Source organism: Plasmodium fragile (assembly GCF_000956335.1).
Source record: "Plasmodium fragile strain nilgiri unplaced genomic scaffold supercont1.17, whole genome shotgun sequence".
NCBI lineage: Eukaryota > Apicomplexa > Aconoidasida > Haemosporida > Plasmodiidae > Plasmodium > Plasmodium fragile.
This window is the reverse complement of record NW_012192597.1, coordinates 1-23,063: the sequence shown is the minus strand read 5'-3', so window position 1 is coordinate 23,063 and position 23,063 is coordinate 1. Positions and strand designations below refer to the sequence as shown.

The window sequence follows — 23,063 nt, the reverse complement described above, 5'->3', positions numbered from 1 at the left end:
AAACGAATGTGCATTTCCACTCGGTTATATTTGTGGTTGCTTGTGCGTTGTGTGTTGTGTTTTGTGTATGTGTTGTGCGTGTGTTGCGTGTGCGCTTGTGTGAGTGCATGCTTACCTTCCAAAGGGAATAACCAAGAACGGCCACGATGACGGAAGCGACGAACAACAGGATCGGAGTAGTGGCGGTAAGGACAACACCGGTTAGGTCAGGTGGGTAGGGGCCGCTGCCATCTGTAGTTTCACCTGGGATTTTGTCCTCTGGGCCAGGTAAAGGACCTGATTGTGCTGGTTGCCCATTTAATCCATCGCTTGGCGTCCATAGTGCATGGGATCCGCCAGGATTACCTGTTCCGGCCGCACCAGGAGTATGTAGGTCGAGACCGCTGAAATCCCCCGTGGAAACGGTTCCCGTACCATCACCACCTCCCTTTCCTGCCCCACCAGGCACTCCATCCGCCAAATCAGCGTCACTGAAACTGCCACTACTACCCGATTGAGTTGGGCTCGTGGTTGGTGGTTTTGGTTTGGGTGGATTGAGAGGAGGGGGTTCATCGTTACCGCCGTCGATGACGGAACCTCCACCACTGTTACCGGGTTCACCATGTTTACCCGCTGGACCGGAAGGACCGGTTTCACCGTCCTGCGCTGGGGAACCTGAAGCACCCGTTGTACCCTTTGCACCGGATTCACGTGATGGAGCTGTTGGTGTTGATTCTGATGGTGCTGATGCGGGTGCTTCCGTTGATTGGGCGCCTGCTCCATCCTTACTCCAGCTATCCTTCTCAGTATCTTGACCTGCAAATGTGGAGCAGAAGGAGGAAACATGTCGAAGGCAACTGAAGTTTTGTGGGGTGGTCGGCACCATTGGTGCCGCGGGGACGGCGGGCCAGGAGAAGAACGGGGGTAGGGTGCCACCCGGGAACAGACACTCTCTGTCGCCGACACACAACACAACACAACACACAGACACACAGTGTGTGTGTCGACGTCTCTACGTCGCTCTCTACCTGCAGCGGTTCTGCCTCGGCTGTTTCTCGCGCCCCGTTCGCCCCGTCGCTATCCCTGTCATTGGGCGTGTGGTCTCCGGAAAACTTTTTTTTTTTTTTTTTCTTTCTGGCCCAATGGTATACTCAGGGTACCGACAATGGGATGTGGACCCCGTGGTGCACATTACCTGTGACGTCCACTGCTGTGTCCGGGTCCATGCATGCAGGTGTGGAAGGAGTCACGACTGACGTTATTTGTACACGTCCTACGTTACCCTCATTGTCTGTTGTTTCCCACGCTTGAGTTTGCTTGGTTTTTTCACATATTGCACGTTGCTTCTTACCTGCGTCTTCAGTGTGTCCTTCAGGTACATCCTTACTCTTATCTCCGGATCCCTGACCGTGTCCAGGTGTTTGGGTAGTTGTGGAGGTTTTTGGTGCTGCATCCGCTTGTGGAGCGTCTGGTTTCTTCGGTGGTACTACTGGTGTTGATATTGCGCCGTCCGACTTCTCGTTCTTCTCCTTGCTTTTCTCTACAATGAAGAAGGAAAGGAAGAAAGATAAAAAGGTGGTAAAAAGATGATAAAAACAAAAGGACACTAGTGGTACAAAGAATGGGCGGTCGATGTGGTGTGGTACGGTCGGGTCGACTCGGTGGACTGCGCACTCGGTGAACTGGGCTAGATGGTAGCAGTACAACTTTTATTTGTCGGCTTCCCGCTCCGTCATCTCATCCCGGTGCCTCGTCACCGCTACCGCTACCGCTACCATCGTGACGGCCGCTCTGCGCATGGCGCAAGCGAACTGGGGCAGCGTAGATGTGCCGCGCTGTGCTGTTGTGCTGTTCTCGCCGCGTGTGCGTGTTCTTGTGTTTGCGGCATTCCTACTATTCGTGCCGTGTGTATGGGTATTCATATTCGTATTGTTGCTATTCGTGTACTTACCGTCTTCAATTTCCATGTCCTTCTCATCCGCTTCGTCAGTTTCACTCAGGGTTTCCTCTTCATCGGAATCCGTCTCATCCGTATCGTGTTGTCCTTTCCCGGATCTTGCCCTTTCAACTTTGTTCAGAACTTTCTTCATTCTTTTGTTCAATTTCTCTTTCACATTTATTTCCCATCTCTCCTGGTTAGTCTGCTCTTGCTCATCCAGCGGTCTATTCTCCTTCGTCTGCTCCTTCCTTATTTTTTTCTGACACGCCGCTTTCATTCTTTCCCCTGCTATCATACTTTTTAGTCTGTCATTGTTCCTTAACCTTTCTTTAATCTCCTCACTCATACTCCAATTGCCGCGCGTTATATCCATCAGTCGGTCCATCGCGCATTTTTGCGTACCGGCTGACCTAGTTATTCCTCCGTCCTTCATCATTCCATCCACCGAGTACCATGCATAAAATGTACCCCATTTACTTCTACACACGGATTCAAACAATATGTCCGTGAACATATGCACTACTGCACATCTCATGTAACCTTTCAACTTCATATCATTCTCTTTCTCATCATAAGGGATTTTTCCAGTTTGACTCCATCCTTTCAGGAAATATAAAGCAATTGTCATAAATTTGCACGCAATCCTGTCACCTTCATTTTGACCCACGTGCGCATACTTTGCATCAGTGAGCCAATGTTGCCAACCTGCATTATTACAGTTTGAACCCAAGGCGTCCATAAGTGGCTCCATGTCTTTCATGTGTTCAACAAACTCTCCGAGCCTGGCCCGTATGTCGTTCTGTAGACTTTCCTGAAATGTATAATATGCACACGTACTCTGTAGCTGCGTTCATGTGCATTCATTCACTCGTTGCATTCAAACATTCACATAGCACGACTGCGCTCGTGCGTATTACTCTGTTCTAAATTTGCGCATTCAATGTTACCATGATATATGCAGTAACACACTTCTACGCACATTTGCACGTGGCACCAACATATATGAGCGCGTATACTCCTATACACGGTTTGTTGTGTCGTTCATAATTAATTACCTGATAAAGCTCACCACTTCCCTCTAGTTGCCTTTCCTTGGCGTATTTTGCCAATATATCCGCTAATGCCCTATCCGACATACTTCTTCGTCTTGGAGTAGCTCAAATATTACACACCTGAGTATTGTCCCAATGTCCCACGTGAACTATATTAACCTACACATGTCCCCTCTAGGCCTTGTTATATTCTTCCTTTACTACTTATGAGTAATGTGCCCCCTGAACACTTAACATTAGAACATTATACATAACAAAATCCTTATGTACCGGTGTGCAATCCCATGCGTCTACTATTATTATATTCCTCAGAAACCATATATTGAGAATGACAGAGGAATAAATATAGATAAAGAAAAAAAAAAAAGAACACAAGAAAGGTAATGAAAAAATAGTAAACAGTATTACTACTACCGCCTACACCCGCAACGCGTCATGAATAACGCCCGCTCCCGCCTTTCTACATCGGTCTCCACTAAACGCCTGTCACACACACTGTCTCTCTGTGTGCGTACACAACCAAACCGCAGTATAACAACAACATCAATTTCTTCTACCGTCGTTGTCCCCGTTGTTGCGGCCCGTGTTGATCCCATAAAATTTGTGTGTTGCCGTCTCCACCCCTACGCCTTGCTGTTCCCTCTATGGATCCTCACTCGGCTACTTACTCGAATCGTTCTTACACGCGGCCGCTTTGGTCGACGCGTTTGCTCGGACACACAAGCCTCCGCCTTGTTACACTCGGACAATCCCGTCTACCCGGCCGCGTTGGTCGACGCGTTTGCTCGGAGAGACAATCTCTCCTTATACTCGAATGCGTATGCGCATGCTATAGTTGTTCTGCACTATACCCTTCGAATGCACGTGCTCAGCTTTTAATAATTAACTTCACATAAAGGAGAATTCTACCCCTTCATATTATTCATTGAAAGCTACATTTTATATGCATGTAACCGGTACGCACCTGTTCCTATGGTCATGTTAAAAGTTGACTACACAGAAAAAGAACAAAACAGGGCAAAAGTAAACAGAAAGCAACAGAAGTAAGCAGAACAGAGAAGAAAAAAAAAAAAAGAAGGTATGGAATAATGTAAACCAGAAATATATTATGTATATCACATAATGCAGTAAAAGTCGTGTGCGGGTAGCAGGCGTTATGTCGCATGCATATGCCCCGTCATCCTAATGTGAACACTGTTGCAATAGGGCATCCACATATAACTCCTTCTCCTGCAAACTGCGTTCAACTTCGCACTGTTCTATGACGAATGCCAGGATCAGTATCCATATTTTAGCGGTTAACCGTTTTTTCATGTAAGGTTGCGGATGCAGTGGTTGCGACCGCGGTAAATCTGTCACGCGTAGCATATCGTGTGCTGCCATTACATTTTCCACGTCTAAGTGTTTTTCCACTGCAGATGCGTCGCCTTGTTCCGGTACTGTCTGCTCCTGTACAGTATTCAACAAATGTGGACACCACTCCGTGTCCTTGTATGTACTCATTTGCCGATGTTGCTGTGCGACCCATTGTTTCCACAAGTCCAGTTTCTTCATCGGCGGGGTGGCCGCTTCACCGTTGTCAATGTGCCCGTTGTCTTCGTTATCCTCGTTTGCCACCATGTGCTCACGCAGGTATTGTTTCCATTCCGCTTTTAATTGCAAAAACCACGGCTGCGTCGTGCACGCGCGCAATAGATGCTTGTTGCGGTCAATCCAGTTAATCCAGTGGGTATGCCATGCGTGGGCCGAGGTCGCCTCCGTGTGGTCGGAATGAGCATTGTGTTCTGCATCTAACTGTATGGTTTCCATACAACTCCATGGATCGGGGTCCTCTTCGTTAGGCGGACAAGGGTCCGTTGCTAACGGTATAGTTTCCATACAACTCCATGGATCGGGGTGCTCTTCGTTAGGTGCAGATGCGTGCGTGCCGTCGGAATAGGTGGGTGGATGCAGGGTTGGTGAATCGGCGTTTGTTGTTGAGTCCTGGGTTGCGAAACCGTCGTCGGGGGTACAGACATCCGAGCTACTTGTACACGTGTTGTTGCCCCCCATAAACTCTTCAACGAGTATGTGCCAATAGTCCTCTTTGACGTTTTCCCATTCGGTCGCGTCACATTCGTGTAACACTTCTAGATGTAGCTCGATGATGGTGCGCTTATGCACGCGTGGTGGGCGTCCTCTACCAGGTATTGACGCAGGTTGCCTAGCCCTAACCATCGTGTACCCGTAATCGGGTGGCGGTAGTTCGCCGCGTTGTAAATGCTGCAATATTTCTTCGTCGAGTGGCGGTGACGGCACGTCACGAAGGTTCGATATGTTCGTCGTCGTTTGGCGAGGTGCGCAAAGTACTAAGCAAAAAAAGGGGGTAAAGAGGAGGGTGGGCACGGTAGGATAACAGGAATGAATACGGGTGTAGGAGTGTATTGGTTAGAAACATCATATATTGGAGCCCGTCGGGATGTTCTGAGGTATAAACATCCTGCACATGCAGCATGCCCGCATTGTCGTATATACTTACCTTCCACAGGAAGAACGCAATGATCGCAATACCAACCACCGCGGGAATGATCGCGGGGGTGTACGGCTTAATATCTTCCCATGTGAGGCCGGGCGGAACGGAAGGGGTGGCAGGGGTGAGGGCAGGCCCTGCACCACCACTAGTACCACCTCCGTGTGCGCCACCTTCACCAGTTGCACCTCCGCCTTTTCCTTCCCCACCAGAAACGCCATCCGCCAAATCAGCATCACTGAAACTGCCACTACTACCCGATTGATCTGGGTTCGGATTCGGTTTTGGTTTGGGTGGATTGGGGGGTAGCAGCTGTGTAGGGGGGTCATCATTGCCACCGTCCACCACAGCATCCGCAGGTTTGCCGTCTGCACCTGTTGGACCTGGTGGAACAGAGGGACTCTGGGGCACTACGTCTCCGGCAGGCGTAGTTACTGTGGTGTCCCCCGTGTTAGAAGCCTGTGCACCGGCGTTTGTACTACTGTCAACATGCGTAGGACTTCGGGTTGGGTCCTCCGATTGCGTGTTCTTATCGCCCGGGGCAACTGGCGTTGTACTACCTAAACATTCGAAAAAAGAGGACGAATACACAAGAACGTGAATTGTTGCGATGTGATGGCCCACGGTTGCCGCTTGCCCGCTGTCCGTCGCTGCATTGTTCGACCACACGGTTGACGGCGGTTGCCCGCGGTTGGCACCATTGGTGCCACGGGGACGGAGGCAGGCGTCGGGGACACGGTGCGAACGGTGGTTACGGTGCACCCGGGAAAAGACTCGCTCTCTCGCGCACAACACACACACAGATAGTGTGTGTGTGCGTCGACGTCTCTACGTCGCTCTCTACCGGGCGCGGCAGTCTGGCTCGCCCCGTGGCTGTGCCGGTCATTCGCAGTCGACGTTTGGTTTCTCGCGCTCCGGGGTTTCTCTCGCCGGAAATGTTGTTTCTTTTGTTCTCGTGGTGTTTGTTGTGGATATTCACTCAGGACACTACCTGCTCCGGTGTCATCAGGTTTCTTATTACAGTCATCATCAGCTCCTGGGCTCAACCCAAAGGAGACGGTTGTCAAGGATGTTGCTTCGCGTAGTCCGTCGCCTGCATTCTTGACTGTAGAAACCCCTGGTGCCTTAGGACACTTACCTGCTTTGTCTGTTTCCTGCCCTTTCTTGTTGTCCTGAGAAATCTTCTCCGTAGGTGGTTCTGGTGACGACTGTGTAGGTATGGGCGCCCCAGGCGCTGATACTGGTACTACTTGTGTTGGTCGCTGGGCGCCGCCCTCTGACCTGGCCCTGTCATGTGTCCCAGCACCTCCCTCCGAAGGTTTCTTCTCAGGAACAACCTTCTTTGGTACCTCTGGTACCTTAGCTGGTGGTACGTCTGGTTTCTTCGGTGGTGATGCGGACTTGTCTCTACCTCCCTCAGCAGAGTCCTTGGGGGTCTTAACTTCCGGTTTCGTCGTCGCTGGCTTGGTGGCCACCGGTTTCGTCGTCGCTGGCTTGGTGGCCGCCGCTCCTCCAGCGCCTGCAAAAAGGAGAGCGGCAGAAAGATGGATGAACAAACGATAACAAAGCGACACACAAGTGGTACAGAAAGAAGGGGGCGGGACGGTGCGGTCAGGTAGCGGCAGGCTAGGGTCCGGCTCACGTCAGGGGCTCGATGCAGTGTGTCGATGCAGTGGGCCGAGATGGACTGCGATGGACTGAGTGAGGCGGCCGCAAGCGAACGGTGAGGTGAACTCGGTGGACTTGGCTAGATGGGATGGTAGCAGTACACTTTTATTTGTCGTCGTCATCGCGTCCGCGACCGCCGTCCCGCTGCATCCGTCGCCGTCACCGCTACCATCGTGACGGCCGCTCCATCCCACGCACGACACAGTCACACCACTGTGACGCTGCAGACTCATCACCGCTACACACTCGTCTACACTGCATTCTGCGAACGGTACGCTCCTCACTGGTGGCCACTCATATGCGTTCGCTCCGCCACCGCTCAACGTCAGCGAAGCCGTTTGCTGTGCTGTGTCACCGTGCGTTTGGCCGTTCCCGCGTGTGCGTGTTGTTGTTCTTTCCGCGGGCGCGTGGTGTTGTGCCCGTTGTGTTGTTGTGGTGGTGGCATCTATATCGGTACCGTACGGACCGGGCCGTGTGATCCCGTGTGCGGCCGTATGATTGGTATGCTTACGAGTCGTATTCGTACTGTTCTTACCATTCGTGTCCTCCTGTTCTGCGTCTTCATCTTCCGACTCTTCTTGTGCAACATGGTCCACTCCCGCCTTACACCTCGTGTCCTTCTGGACGTTGGAGGTACCCGTAGAACTTAACCTGGACTGCTCTTTCCTTTTCTTATTCATTCTTCCCCCTTCATCTATGTCTTCCTTCATCCCTACAATTATGCTGTCCACGATATGTCCTATCTTCTTGCCAAGTTGTGTGTGTGCATCACTGCCTCCTGCACTACCATGCGTAGTACCTCCGCTCTCTTTCATACCTCGTTCCCTCTTCCATGGTTTGTTACATTCTGCGCTTGCCTCAGCTTTCTGTATTTCCGCCATTATGTGTGCATTGTCCCTTAACCATGCATCCACAGCGCTCCGAATGTCCTGTTTGCCTATTTTCAGAGCGCGCCATGCATCCTTAGTACACGTTCCGTCTGTAATTGCACTGCTGAATGCTGCACCTCCTGCGTCATTTCCCATTTTTCTCGCCACCTTCCAGGCATAACTCGGTCCTTTCCACGGATTCCCGCATTTGGCATTTCTCAATATGTTCATATACATATTTACCACTACACACCCTAAAATTTCCCTCATATCCTGATCATTCTGACTCCTGCCGCTGTATGCATTCTTGCCCATTCTCACCGTATTCATGAAGGCCAATGCTGCTGACATCAGTTTACATTTCATAACATCCCCCGTGGAGAAGCTCGTGTATAGGGTGTCACTATTGTCCTTATAGCCCCAACCCTCATTCTCACAGTTGATCCCGAATGCATCGAGGAGTTCATTGTCTATTGTGTGCTTCATATGTTCCACAAACTCCTCCAGTAGTGCTTTCATCTTTTCCCATAATCCACTCTGTTGTATATATTAAGAAAAAAATAAACATGCACATTTATATTTTGCATACTACGTTGCTGGACATATAATCATTCTGAATTATCCGGTCTTATGCATTTTGGAGTATCTCGTTGAAATTATACATCCTGCAGTACTTACATCAAACTTGTCCTGAGTAAACCTGGCCTCCCCCGTGGCCCATATGGCCAATACATCTTTAATAAATTCCTCCACAGGCTTATACTTCCCATCTTGCGAACTCATCTTGCATTTGTCATCAGCAGAAAAATGCCGCAACGTTGTATGAACATTTTCATATGTCCGCTGAATACTTCAGAAATCCTGAACTTCCTATTCCGATTGTTCTTCCTGAACACATCCTACGTGTGCCTGGCTTGCGCACAGAATGATTTATCTATGTGGTTGACAACAGGTAGGAGCTACTAGAACAGTTGTATAATATATTGTTATAATACACACGGAACAGGAAGACCTGTGTATTGTTGCCCTTAATACATATTAAGCTTTAACAAAATGTTGCCTATATAAATGCCCATTCTACATTAGGAAATACACATAATTCTACATGAAAGGAAAAGTGGGAAAATCAGACATATGTAAGAAGAATAAAAAGAAAAGAGAAAAGAATAAAAATAAAAAAAGAGCACAAAGAAAAGAAAAAATAGGAAAAATACAACACAACGTGTCATGAATACGCCTTTCTACACCCGCCGCCCCCTTCTCCACTAAACGCCGTCACACACACTGTGTCTGTGTGCGCGTACACAAAAAAACCGCAGTATAACAACAACATCAATGCGTCTGCCGTCGTTGTCGTCTCCGTCAACGCCTCTTCCGTCAACGTGTCTCGCGTCCAGGCTTGTGCCGTCAACGCCTCTCCCGTCAACGCCTCTCCGAGTCACCCCGTCTCTGTCAACGCTTCTCCCGTCAACTCCCCTCCGTCAACGCCTCTCCGTCAACGCTTCCGGAACGCGGCTACTTCGTCGAATCCGTCTTACACTCAACCGCGTTTGCTCGGAGACAATGCTTACTAGGACGCGGCAACGACGGCAGGACGAAGAAGGACGAATTGATGTTGTTGTTATACTGCGGTTTTAGGTGTACGCACAGACACACAGTGTGACGGCGTTTAGTGGACAAAGGGGGTGCGTATATATTTTGTTGTTGTTGTTGTTGTTGATGGTGTTGAGTCTGATGATGTTGTTGTTAATGAGCGGTAGTAGTAGTAGTAGTCGCGTACTTTTTTTTTTTAAGAAGGGAATAAGTGTTCCATATGCTCGCGGACTATGGCAATGACATACTGCCCTTTCTAGGGGCATGGGAGGATTATCTACAGACAAGGAAGATAACGGACGGAACGGGTTATTGGGTAAGTTCAACTATACAGGACGTTCAGAGAACGAGGGGCAATAATACATTTGAGCAGGCAAGGCGTATGTATACGTAACAAATGCGGCAGTACAGGTACTCACGCACTGTTTATACACGTATCCTGCAAGTGAGTGAGGTATTTAGAGGAACACGGCAACACAACACGCGCGCACTGCTTACATCACACAAGGACGCGTGTGGCAGTGCAGTTCAATACAGACTAAGGCGCACTGCGCACTATACATGCATGAATTATTGCACTCACAGCAAAAATTAATGCAAGAGGTTGATGACATATTCCATGAGTTAATCAGGAAAATTGGCTACACACATGGCAACATCTCTGGCTTCTGCGGGAGTATTCACAACAAACATGGGACCTGCATAAAAAGGTGTACGGAAATTGTAAATTTAATGCTATACATGAAGGGGTATGAACATAAAGGCACACAAGGATTGCAGAGAAGGCCAGTAAACTCGGGCACGTGGCAGCAGTTTCAAGAATATTTAAGATGTACAGTAACGATGGAAGCTTTATTACGACTCTATGGAAGGAATGGGGATCACATCACAGTAATGGACGAGGTTTCGAAGGAGTTAGAACAGGGGAAAACATTTGTGAAGCAGAGGCTTGAAAGTGGAATATGTGAAAACAGAGATTGGGCGAAGGTATTATTCCAATCAAAGAGTATGGGAACGGCCTTACAGAATCGATTAAACAGCTTGCGTGAAAGGTGGACACCAGCAAAGGTACCGGCTCGAAGCACATCAGGAAAATGTGGATGGGATGATACAGAAGGGACTGACAATGCCGGGCAGCCGAACCGTGACGAAGACTGTAATGCACAGGCGCGGGCGATACCACAGCACGATGAGCTCATGAAGGCCATAAAGGGCGTGGTGGACGAAGGACACACCTTTCCGAACGTACATAAGGTGTTACAGGACATGCAAAAACCAGGGCAATCCCAGGACATATGTCGACTAGAGCAGAAGATAAAGGAGGGGGTCCAGCACGTGCAGAAACAAGCGGAGGGGCGGCATGAAGCCACTCTGGGGGCGACGGAACCGCACACACCACCGCAGACGCCCGCCGTCCACGATTCCGGTGCGACGTTCAACGTAGCCAAACCAGCGCGAGACACACCGGTAGCACCGGGAGCCACGGCAACACCACCGGCACCGGCAGGTACGACCGATGAGAGAAAGCACGAATACGACACGTAACAATACGCATACACGGCACGCATGTAGACCGTACGAATATGGATGCCGCCAACAACAACACACACGCACGCGGGCAGCAACAACGCACATGCGGGGGAACAGCACCCCTTCGTTGAGCCGAGCGAGCAGCGGCTACGACGGAAGCTGCCCCACTTCGGTCGAGCACATCATCGTTGAGCCGTGCGCAGATGTGCGCGGCGGCGGCCACGACGGTAGCGGTAGCGGTAGCGGTAGCGAAGCACCGGACGAGGGACGAGGCACGGCGACAACAACATCACCTGGGAGCGGTGGACGGACCACACGCAGTGCAGCTACTGGTGTAGGACCAGTCAATAAGGGGGATACGCAAGCGGCGAAAGATTTTTTAGTGAAAGTTCTCGTGAGTTATATAAAGGACAGGGGCATACCCGGGAATGATAGGGATAGGACGTTTAACGTAAGTTATTATGAGAGGAGAATGAAGGCAAATGTTGAGGCAGTGTATGCGCATATGATAATAGAGAATGCACGGAATGCATAGATAGAATATATGTGCACGTACGGGTGCATTCGAGTAATAGTTAGAAACAGCAAAGTATAGAGTTTTATATATTAGGAGAGGAGCTATATTTTGGGCAGACCAAGGCACCGCGCCGAACGAGAAAAAGAGGTCTACCAGCGCAAGCGGCACAATGTGTGTATAATTATATGATTCTTACACGGCGTAGGACACATTCTGGGCGGACATGAAGACTGTTTACGACGAATTTGTCACATATATGGACAACACGGATCAGGAGGCCCTGTATGGGACACTGTGTCACGCGGCTGCACAGAATCCGCATCAGGAACACATGTTACAGAGTGACCTTGTCGTATGTGAGTTTATGTTGGGTGCGTTGCTTTTTAAGCATGGGCTCAATGCGTCTCGCGCAGGCAGCAGTGCGCAAGGGACTGTAGAACCCGTAACACCAACGCAACGCTATATGAAGTGTATGATAGTGAATGTATTCATACATAGTATGCTTGGTCAGGATTGTCTAGACACCACGGGTGCAGGGTATGCAGAAAAAGCTATATATGAATTATTGAAGCCCGAATCTGGGTTCCACGAGAATGCTACGTGTGACGGTGTAGACTTTAGTAACACAACAGTAGCCGGGGGTAACTTAAGGCACAAAATAAGAGAATGGATAAAGCAGGAAAAGATAAAGTGGGGCGATACAGAAGCTGCAGGAATATTAAGCAGTAGGTGTAAACAGTGGAGGCAAGAAGGACAGAGACAGAGCGGAATAGCGAAAACGCACGTGAACCACATAGATAACGATGAGGAGAAAAAAATACAGGACGAGGTTAAACACATAAAGGGAGAAGTGACGGCCGCAATGGACAAAGTACACAAGAGTATTGACATCGATAAGGAAGAAATACAGAGCACGGCCGCTGCGAAGGTGGCCGCGACAAAACCGGCAACACCACCACCACAGCAACCGCCAAGTAAGGACCGATGGGAGAAAGCACGAATACGGACACTACGAACACGGCCGAATACGGCCGCCACCGATACGACTGCGGATGGATGCCGCCACAACAACGCAACGGCTACACGCACGCGGCGGAACAGCACAGCACACAGCAAATGACTTCGCTGCCAGACGTTGCTGCACCACTTCGCCCAACGTAGAATTGCCGAGCAGAGCGGCCACCACGACGGCAACCGTAGCAGCGATGAGTGTGCAGCCGTAGTGGCGACGAGGATGAGTGTAGAAGAGGTGTGTGTGTGAGTGCGGGACGGCGTCACAGTGGTGTGACAATGGTGCGTGGGGATGTAGCGAAGGCTACGCATCGAGCGAAGACGACGAGGGATGCAGCGGGACGAGGGAGGCGGGACGGCGACAACATAAGTGTACTGCTACCATCCAACCCCAGTGCAGCCAGTCCACCGTGTACACTCCATCCAGACCTATACATCGAGACGACCGCATGCCCACGAGACCTACCATCCCGTTTCTTCCTTCCTCTTTTTCCTTTCTTTTTCAGTTTTTCGCTCCTTTTTACTTTGTTCCTTTCTTTTTTCCTCTTATGCCAAATTTTATCCCGTAAGCGTCTTCCAAATAGTTACGGGGAAACGCAAAAGAAAATGAGGACAAAGGGAAAGTTTTTAATGATTTTATTTTTCCCCTAAGAGGGACACACGTTTCTTCCTCCTTTGAGATTTGCTCTTTTCTCTATGTGGAATGTTTTCATTTGGGCTTATTTTTTCCCTCCGTGCTTACGTGAAATGTTAGGGAGAACAATTTTTTCTTTTTACTCTTAGGACCTAAAGATAATAGTACAGACTTTTTTCTTTTTTTTTTTTTTTCTCTAGGACCTATGGATAATCGTACAGGTTTTTTTTTGCACCATCCGTGCTGTTTATTTTCTTTTTTATGTTTTTTTTTTCCTTTTCTTTTTATTCTTTTTCGTGTTCCTTCTTTTTTTTTTTTTTTTTTTCCATTCTCTGGGTGTATGCTCCATATTTGTGATGCTTTCATGTAGCTGCCATCGTGCGGGGGTAGGTGGGTAATTTTTTTTTCGCGCACGCCTTACGCTTTTTCTTTGAAATACTTGTATGCGATATGCGTAAACCAATGCATATATTATTCTTATTATGGTATGTATGGCGGCACTTGTCCCCTTTTCCTTTTACATTCCCTCTTGTTCTCCTTTTCGGGGCCTTCTCGGGGCCTTATCGGGGCCTTGTGGGTGCCCCTTTGTTCGAGACCTTGTTTTGTGTATAAACGTTCCGACTCGGGCGTACACACAATTTTTTTTTCCTTTTTTTCTGTTTCTCTTTTTCCTTTGGCGTTTTTCCTCTTTCCCCTGTGTTGTTTTTTTTCTTTTTTTCCGCTCTTTTGCTTTTCTTTGTTTTTTCCACCCTTTTCCTTTTTTTTCTCTTTTTCTTTTTCTTTTTAATTTCGTTGCTTCTATTATGTGCGCTTGTTTTGTATGCGACTTTTGTTCTGTGGGGCTGTTGTTGTATGGAGCTTTTATTCTCCGAACGTTCCCGTTTTAGGGTTGAAGGCAGCTCCTCCCACGCCCACGCACAGCCTTGCTGCTTTAAGGGAGATCGTTAGTGGTGCTCCGATTCGAGTGTATAAAGCATTTTTTCTTTTTTTTTTTCCTTCTTACTCTTTCTTCTGCGTTATTAAATTGTGTTCCTTTTTTTTTCTTTCTGTTTTTTTTTTGTGTTCGTATTTGTTGTTTTTTTTTTTGTTCTTCTATAGGGCTTGTATTATATGAGCTCCTTTTTGTTTTTTTTTTGTTTTTTTTTTTCCTTATGTTCCAATAAGTATTAGGGTGCTTTCCGCAGCACGGTCTCCAGCGTTCCCCTCGCCCAGCTGTTTGTTTATCTGTTCGTATTTATTTTTTTTTTCCTTGTGTTCTTTGTTTTCCTTGCTCATTTACTACTTCCCTGGTGCAAGTGAACGTGGAAGTGCAAGTATATACTTATTAGAACAACCGGTATTGGAATATTTTTGTACATGTATGTATATGTATCATCCCGTTCATGCTTGTTTTGTACGCCGTTTTTCTGAATACGGGCCCCAGTTTGTGGGACGAAGCTGGACGGGCATGGAATCTATAGTTTTTTTCTATGCAATGTTATTGTTCTTCTTCTTTCTTCTACACTGTACAATACACATACGTATATGCGCCCACATGATGAAGCATCTTGTAGGACGATCCCGATGTTGTAGAACAATTGCATATGACGACCACGACCTTATTGTATCGAATGCACGATAGGGGAGTATCACAAACGAGAAGCATGTGGGAAGACCACGGAAGAGAAGGGCAAGGTGCGCAACGTGTGCAACATGCCAAATGAATGTAGGGGTCTTGTATGAATACGTTCTGTTAGAAATTACTCTCTGTGTAGAGCAGAACATATTATGAAGGGGGGGAAGGACAAACATGTAGAAATGGCATATATAGGGTAAAGTGATATAACAGAACGAACAGGGCAAACATGGATACTCAATTATGGAGGGAATTGTTAAAGGTGTATGTCGCAAAAAGGAAAAGAAGAATAAGCGCACGGACAACAGAATTAGTAAGACTAGAAGAATGACAACATGGCAGGAAGACATAAACAGGGCATGTGTATGCACTACTGTAAATTAGCGGAATCTATGTATGTGCCATATATATGTTCCCGGGACACAATTCCACTACCATTTAGGAAAAAGAAAACTTTATGTAGAATGGGCATTTATTAATGCTCATGCAACATATAAAAGAATATGGAGTAACGGTATACATAGATACATGTAAAATATCTTTATTGCAGAGACAACTACTGACGATTATAGAGGAGAATTTCCAACAGTTCATGGAACATATGGGTGACAGCAGTATGATCGAAGCTTATGGGTCCAATTGTAATAATGATGAATCGGATTACTGGAATGAACATGGGCGTACACCAGCGGGAACAAGGATAATGATGACAAAGGAAGATAGAACTGTGTGCATGCTAATGACAGGTGCATTGTCCTTTGCGAATGGATGGGGCACACGAGCAAAATATAAGGAAGGGACTAGTGAAGATGAAAGAAAAGCAGACGAATTCATAAAATGTGCACTAGCAAATATATATATGTACACATTAGAACAGACACGGCATGATGGAAAAGATGGAATAGAGTATGCATGGTACCTAATGAAAGGTATGGAGGCATCTGAAATGGAAAATTTAATTAAAGATGAGAAATGCAAGAAGGGTGCTCAGGAATATGGAAAGGGACCCAATGATCAGATAAAGAACAGAATTCGGAGTTTGTTGAAGTCTAAGGATGGAACGTTCAATAGAATAAAGGAGGATGCAGTGAAAAATGAGCAAGTTCAAAAAGTGATCAGTGCGGCTGTAGAGAAGAAGGAAGAAGAGAAAGTAATACAACGAAAGTCGGGGAATAAGGACAGTACAAATGGTAAGACAACACATTCGTGAAAATACACGTAAGAACAAGTTCGTCCCTGAGGAGAACACACATTCGTCACTGATGAACGTTCGTCCAGGACAACACGTGAGTTAGCACAACGGCGTAAATAAAAAGAGAGAAGCGGAAAAAGACAGAAGGAAGGTTGGGACGGTTTATGAGAACAACATCATCCCTCCTCCTCCCTTACCTCAAGCAACAGCAAGAGGCCATAAGAGCGAGGAAAATAGAGACGTCTGCTTCGGTGTGCATCCATCTGCTGTGGTCGTCGTTTGGTCTGCGTTTGGTCTACGTCCATCTCCGTCGGTCCGATTCGTGTTCGAATGTTACATAATGTAGAGCATGAATAATTCTAACCCTTCATTCATTAATTCGTGTTCTACAGACGCAGCGGAAGTAAAGACAGGAGCAGGAGGGCGGGCATCCATGTGGAACTACTTAATAGTACTATGGGATGATTATATTGAGACAGGGAAAACGGGGGTGAAGGAGACTAAGGAATTTAGAGTAAGTTCACGCTGGTACAGGAATAGGGGAACGCCGGAATAGTGTTATTCGGTCGTAGTGAAGTATAGTTGATGCGTGCGTTCAGGCACACGAATATATATTCATGTACGGGGCTACTATAATTTTCTGCAACCGCGGGCAATATATATAGGGCGGCACCACAGTTACACATGGAATTGTATGGATAAGAATATATAGAAGTAAGTTTGCAATTTATATATTGATATATAATGAATGTTATATTTGTAGGAGCTTTTTTGGAAAAATGTACACACCACGTGGAAAGAATTTAAGGAATATATGGACGCAGATGACGGTGGAATGACGCACAGTATGTGTGAAGCCGGACAGCGGGACCAGGAAGCGGACGGACACATATGGACTGGTGAGGATCTGGGTATATGCGAGTTAGCGTATATAGCGTTACGTTTTAAACATGGAATTCAATTAGACGGAACCCCTATGAGCCAAGAGGGCATGGACGAACAGAGGAAGAAAATACACAACTATATGAGGTGTATTCTAGTAAACATATTTATGAAAAAAATAATGGGCATGAAGTGTCTAGAAGGGCCTGGTGGACAGTTTGCATTCGGTCTTGTGGATGACGAAGTAAAGGGAGTTTACAAGCACGAGTTCGGTAATGTGGAGTGTGAGTGGAAGGATGCAGGGATAGGTGGCGATGGAACTGGAAGAGATGAAAAGGATAGAGGTCTCTGGGAAGTAATGAAAAGGTGGTTTGATAGGAATAAGGGATACTTGAGGGATGGCGAGACAGGAGTATTAGGGGAAGATTGTAGGGTGGTCAAGACGACAGCGGGCACGGAACAACAGAAGAAGGAACATGCGGCAACGGTCAAAGAAACAGTGAAAGCAGAAATAAAGAACGTGGAGAAGGACATAAAAGACAAGGTGCAGAAAATATTAACGGGAACAGAACATTGCAATAATGGGGATGATGATTGTGTGAAGAATGTATTAGAGAAAGAAAAGGAAAAAGAAAAGAAGAAGAATAAAGCCCCTGCGCAAACTCCAGAATTAGGGGGGAAGTCACCCGAGATACGAACAACACCATCATCAGAAGGGACAACGACGACAACATCCTCATCAAGAACACCGGTAGACCCAGGATCTGCACCCGCGGGACCGGCGCCGGCAGTAGCAAGATCAGATGCATCCGTTGAGGAAACACCGCTACAGCATCCTCCAGCACCAACAGCTGCGGTATCACCTGCAACACCAGAACCGGCAGAAGAGAAAGACAAGGAACCACCAGCACAATCTGTACCGGAACCAGGGCCGGAACCATCGAAGGCAGTTTCTACAGGAACATCAACACTACCAACACCTTCAGAACCATCAGCAGGGCCGGATGTATCAGGGAGGGATGCACAATCAACAGGCACAAAATCAGCGTGGGATTTCAGCAGTGTACCCACCAAAACCAAATTATGGGGAACAGGAGAAGGAACTCCAGACGGTGGAGGAGACTTGGGTAATGTACCGGACAGTGTCGATTTATGGGCAGCAGGAAAATGCCCTTCTAATGGTTCTGTCGACCTTGTCGCTGACTATAAGAACGGGAAATGTGACTTTAACTTTACACCAGATACTGGCCTAAATATAGGGGACGCAGCAGGAGGTTTTGCACCATCTGTCACAACACCCAGATCATCCAGTTCATCGAATAGCGACCCAGGTGACTACGCTGTTCCCGACCTAACCGCAAACGTCCTTACCGCCACTACTCCCATCCTGTTTTTTCTCACTTCCGTCATCGTGGCCCTCCTGGGTTATTCCCTTTGGAAAGTAAGTATATACGGAATACCGCATATGCGTATCCGTAATATGTACCATATGAATGTGTGTCTAACGGGGTCTGTTGTACGATCATTCTAACACAACTGCACTCTTCTACATCGTCCTTCTTCTTTTTTTTTGCTTAGTACTTTGCCTACCTCGCCAAACGACGACGAACATATCGAACCGTGCGTGACGTGCCGTCACCGCCACTCGACGAAGAAATATTGCAGCATCTACAACGCGGCGAGCCGCCACCCGATTACGGGTACACGATGATTAGGGATAGGCGGCCTGCATCTGCTGCCGCTGGACGACGCCACCCCCGACGCGTGCATAAGCGCACCATCATCGAGCTACATTTAGAAGTGCTCCACGAATGTGAAGCGGCCGCATGGGAAACGGTGAAAGAGGACTATTTGCAGATACTCGTGGAGCAGTTTGCGCACGACTTGGAGCAGGAACAGGACAGGAATAACACTATCTTGGGTGTGTCTACCACAAACCAGGATTTATCACGGAACAATGTTTCATCCACCGTGGATCCACCCACCGAGTCCGACGGAACGGACCTTTCTCCGCCTAACGACGAGGACTCCGATCCATGGCGTTGTATGGCAACCATGCAGTTCGCCACGGCCCCTTGTCCACCGAATGAACCCGATCCGTGGCGTTGTATGGAAACGATAGAGTTAGAAACGGACCCTTCTGCACCTAACGAAGCGGACTCCGATGCATGCAGTTGTATGGAACCTATACAGTTAGCAACGGACACTTGTCCACCACATGACCCCGATGCATGGAGTTGTATGGAAACTATACCGTTAGCAACGGACCCGTCTCCACCACATGAAGATGACCCATGGAGTTGTATGAAAAACATACAGTTAGATGCACAACAGAGTCGTGCTCATTCCAACCACGAGCACGCGACGTCGGAGTGCACCCAATGGATCCCTTGGATTGACATCACCAAATACCTTTTGCGGGAGTGCACGACGCAGCCATGGTTTCTGCAATTGAAATCGGAGTGGAAACAATACCTACGTGAGCACATGGCGGTAAACGAAGTATTTGGCAACAGTGCACTCGGTGAGCACGGTAATATGCCATCCACAGAAATGAAGAAATTGCGGTTGTGGAAACAATGGGTTGCAAAACAACATCGGCAGGTGATTGCATACAGGGAGGAGGAGTGGTTCCAATACCTATTGAGGAACATAGAAGAGGAAAACGGGCTAACAGCTGCAGAGGGAATACCGGCAAAGATAACAGCAGTGAAAGCAGTGGGCGATATGCCCACAGTACAGGAAGAACCAAGCACATTTATAACAGGACAAATGCTACCTGTAGAAAATGGCTTAAAAGGAGAAAAATCGTTGGAAGCGGAACAAGCTCTAAAAGTGAGCCATTTACCAGGGATGCAACAACACAATACGGAAATGTACATGAAGACATCGTTGACATCTAAATTATGGTTGCTAATCCTGTCATCCGTCATAGAACAGTGTGAAATGGAACAGAACCTTCAAGAAACAGACACATACCTTGACAATTTATTAGAAAACATGGCATAAAACTTATATGAATCCTGGATGAATTGTTAATCCCTGTACTATTATTAACTCCACATTATCCTAACACGTATATGGAAACCTCACAGTACATTCTACTGCATGGGATTATTACATGCAGCATGCAGTGTAACCTTCTACGGTAGACACTACTTATCCCTTACTTTTTTCCGTGTGTTGTGGTCTCTTTATTATTTTTTTTTTTCATTGAGTTGTATATATGGCCGCGCTCTATGGGAACAACGCGGCCGTATCCTATTTTATTTTTCCGCTATTTACTACAGTGCCGAATACATATTTTTGCACTTTACCACTATTTAGAGTCGCCGCCGGATGAAGGATCAACATTTGCACACGTACGGTCCAGGGTCTATGTTAAGCTTTCGATGTTCAAAGCTTCTTCTTTAAGGTTTAATGTTTACGCTTCCATGTTTTAGGTTTTGTTTTACGGTTCACAATACACAGTTAAGAACATCGTGTTGCGCATTCCATGCATTGCTGGTTTCGTATTACAGCCTCATAGTTCAGGATTCGGGGATCATTTTTTAATATTGAAGGTTCCAGTGTTCTGCACACTGCTGGTTATGGGGTTTAGGTCCCAGTTTCAGACTTTAGCTGTCAAGTTTTTAAGGTTCAAGATGCATAGGTGATATTTTGGAATTAGTACGTAAGGACGGCTGCGCGATCTGTGGTACATGCCGCAGGTTTCGGTCATTATGCAGTGCCTCAGCACAAGCAACCGCGGGTGTATTATTCTATAACTCGCCCGTAAGCCCAAGACAAAATAACTAGTGAAGACCGTACGTCAAAATATAGATACATGTACATTCGCCTATTTGTTGATGCATCACCAAATTAATTTATTTTTTTTTATAAAAGAATAAAAACTGCGCTTTGGTAATAGTGCAAAAAATATTTGTTCTCATCTGAAAAAAAAAAAAAACAAGAAAAAAAAAAAACAAAAAAAAAAGTGCGCAACATTCTGCCCTCCCCTCGAGCCAAGCCTTAAATTAGTAATGAAAACCCTGTGAAGCGCGCAGCAAAATCGCACCGCGCAGAATTGGAAAAAAAAAAAAAAAAAAAACGATGCAATTGATGTTGCGAAAACAAAATTCAAAAATTCAATGCACAAAACAACAAGACTGAATATAAAAAAAAAAAAAAAAAAAAAAAAGAAAAAAAGAACATACTGATATAAGACTAAATATAATAGTCGTTTTCTGTATTCGGTAAATAGTGCCAATACAAGAACCTACAGGAAAAAAAAAAGAAAAAAAAATGTAAATATAAGAGGCGTACAAAGAGTCAGCAGGAAGGTCAACGCCACGGTTACGGAAAAAGTCAGAACCACAAAGTCAGCGGAGGGAATACAATAGAGGAGACATATACGTTATATAGCCGCCGCGCGTCCAAACTTAACCACGCTTGATACAAAAAGGAAAAAACAAAATGGATGCCATAAGCAACAGCGTGACCGAAAATTCGTGTAAAAGGGCCCTAAATTATTTGAAGGAGAAGTATCAGAATATGGACATCTTCGATGTGAGTGGAACGACAACCATAACTGATGAGACAATAAAGGAATTCATGCAGTCGAGCATTCTATGCCCAAATGACAAACAGATAGTAGAACTGTTTAATGAAAAAAAAATAAATAAACTTATGTTAATTAATTATATGGAACGGAAAGTAAAAACAATGTTTCAAGGAAAGATCCATTTATTGTTAGTACTTACTTCCCCCATCTGGATTACCTACATGCTGCTCATATCGAAAACATTAAGGGCAAAAATTTTTACCTCCATTGCAGCCTCATGTATGTTTTTTAATTTTTTCGCTTCCTTCCTGCTCCACAATTTTGAATGGAAACCTGAGTTATATTTCTTGATTGAGAAGATTGATCACATGGGCATTTTTCTAATGATTAGTGGATCCTGTTTACCAGTACCAGCACTGATTTTTAACAAGATACAATTTTTATACTATATTATATTACAAGGGCTGACGTCCCTGTTTGGATGCTTATTCATATTCTTCAGCCGCTTTAGCACGGGAAATAGGATTACGCGGGCCTGTACTTATGTCATAGCTGGGTTCCTGCATGCCTTATTTTTGAAGGACTATATAATGGGCCTCATGGCCAAGGAAATCACGTTTTTCTTTCTTTTGGCCGCGCTCTACTGCCTAGGGGCCGTTGCGTATTCCATGAAGAAGCCTAACCCCATTAAAGGTAACGACACATGAGCTCCTGTGTTGTCTTTACAAATGCATGTGAACAAATGCAGTCCTGCAGTATTTCCAAGTACGCGTCAATATGTGCACTTCATCTTTACCCTTCCCTTCTCCCCTTTTGCATAATTTCCGTAGGCGTTATCGGGTTCCACGACGTTTTCCACATTTGTTGCCTCATCAGTGGTCTATTCACAATGGCCTTAAATTGTAGTGTCATCAGGAGAAATACATGAAGAAGAAAAAAAAAAAGGCGAGGTACCTGTTTTGCACGACCTGCACAGTTCCTCATTCCACGTACGCACCGAATACATAATTGCTCAAATCGTCCACAGTCTCCACCTTCCTACGGCTTCCTCCATCCTGTGTGTATTTTTCTCGTTCCTGTATTGTAAGAACAACACATTAAAACTTCTTAACGCATGCATGTTCGTTTACAAATGCGAGGTACATTTTTCTTTTTACTCTCTATTCTTGCCCGTTCCACCGCCCTTGTTCCATATTTTTCTCCTTAAACAATTTGTGTTGAACAGTTATATAGCCATGTACACTCGCGCAAGTGTTTAGTTATGCGTTCTGTTCGTAGAAGTGTTGCATAGTTAGAGAGGCGAATCGTACGTGGTGTGCTGCTCTGTTTCTTTCTGTACCTTACGTTTTAATTTTTACGTTCCCTTTTTTACGTTTAATTTTTATGTTTACTTTTTACGTTTAATTTTTAGGTTTAATTTTTACGTTTTATTTTTTACGTTTTATTTTTTATGTTTAATTTTTTACGTCTCATTTGAACGCCGTTTGTGTCCATTTCTTTCTGCGAAGGTTACCCTCTTTTTTTTTTTTT

At 46.3% G+C, this 23,063-nt stretch overlaps 5 protein-coding genes across 5 annotated transcripts in view; 3 read left to right on the top strand and 2 right to left on the bottom strand.

Annotated features, from left to right (window-relative positions):
* AK88_01857 (uncharacterized protein) overlaps window positions 1-2,678 on the bottom strand; it is a gene marked incomplete at both ends in the record, with an annotated part of 8,912 nt that extends 6,234 nt beyond the window's left edge. The window contains 3 exons of the mRNA XM_012479492.1: window positions 116-795; window positions 1,331-1,519; window positions 1,874-2,678. Of these exons, the coding sequence (XP_012334915.1) occupies window positions 116-795; window positions 1,331-1,519; window positions 1,874-2,678 (1,674 nt within the window). The remainder of the gene's footprint in view (window positions 1-115; window positions 796-1,330; window positions 1,520-1,873) is intronic.
* Window positions 2,679-4,152: 1,474 nt separating this feature from the next.
* On the bottom strand, window positions 4,153-8,799 carry AK88_01856 (uncharacterized protein; the record flags this gene model as incomplete). Its single annotated transcript, XM_012479491.1, has 5 exons — window positions 4,153-5,318; window positions 5,485-6,039; window positions 6,324-6,998; window positions 7,659-8,553; window positions 8,695-8,799. The coding sequence occupies 5 exons, from the start codon at window positions 8,797-8,799 to the stop codon at window positions 4,153-4,155; spliced, it is 3,396 nt and encodes a 1,131-aa protein (XP_012334914.1).
* Window positions 8,800-10,203: 1,404 nt separating this feature from the next.
* AK88_01855 (uncharacterized protein) lies at window positions 10,204-13,277 on the top strand (the record flags this gene model as incomplete). Its single annotated transcript, XM_012479490.1, has 4 exons — window positions 10,204-11,116; window positions 11,232-11,590; window positions 11,862-12,630; window positions 13,174-13,277. 4 exons carry the CDS (start codon window positions 10,204-10,206, stop codon window positions 13,275-13,277), a joined length of 2,145 nt encoding a protein of 714 aa, XP_012334913.1.
* A 2,117-nt stretch (window positions 13,278-15,394) lies between these two features.
* On the top strand, window positions 15,395-19,999 carry AK88_01854 (uncharacterized protein; the record flags this gene model as incomplete). The annotated part of the gene is made up of 5 exons (XM_012479489.1): window positions 15,395-16,106; window positions 16,312-16,359; window positions 16,507-16,622; window positions 16,872-18,431; window positions 18,569-19,999. 5 exons carry the CDS (start codon window positions 15,395-15,397, stop codon window positions 19,997-19,999), a joined length of 3,867 nt encoding a protein of 1,288 aa, XP_012334912.1.
* A 1,446-nt stretch (window positions 20,000-21,445) lies between these two features.
* Window positions 21,446-22,240, top strand: AK88_01853 (uncharacterized protein; the record flags this gene model as incomplete). Its single annotated transcript, XM_012479488.1, has 1 exon — window positions 21,446-22,240. The coding sequence occupies one exon, from the start codon at window positions 21,446-21,448 to the stop codon at window positions 22,238-22,240; it is 795 nt and encodes a 264-aa protein (XP_012334911.1).
* Between the last annotated feature and the right edge of the window lie 823 nt (window positions 22,241-23,063).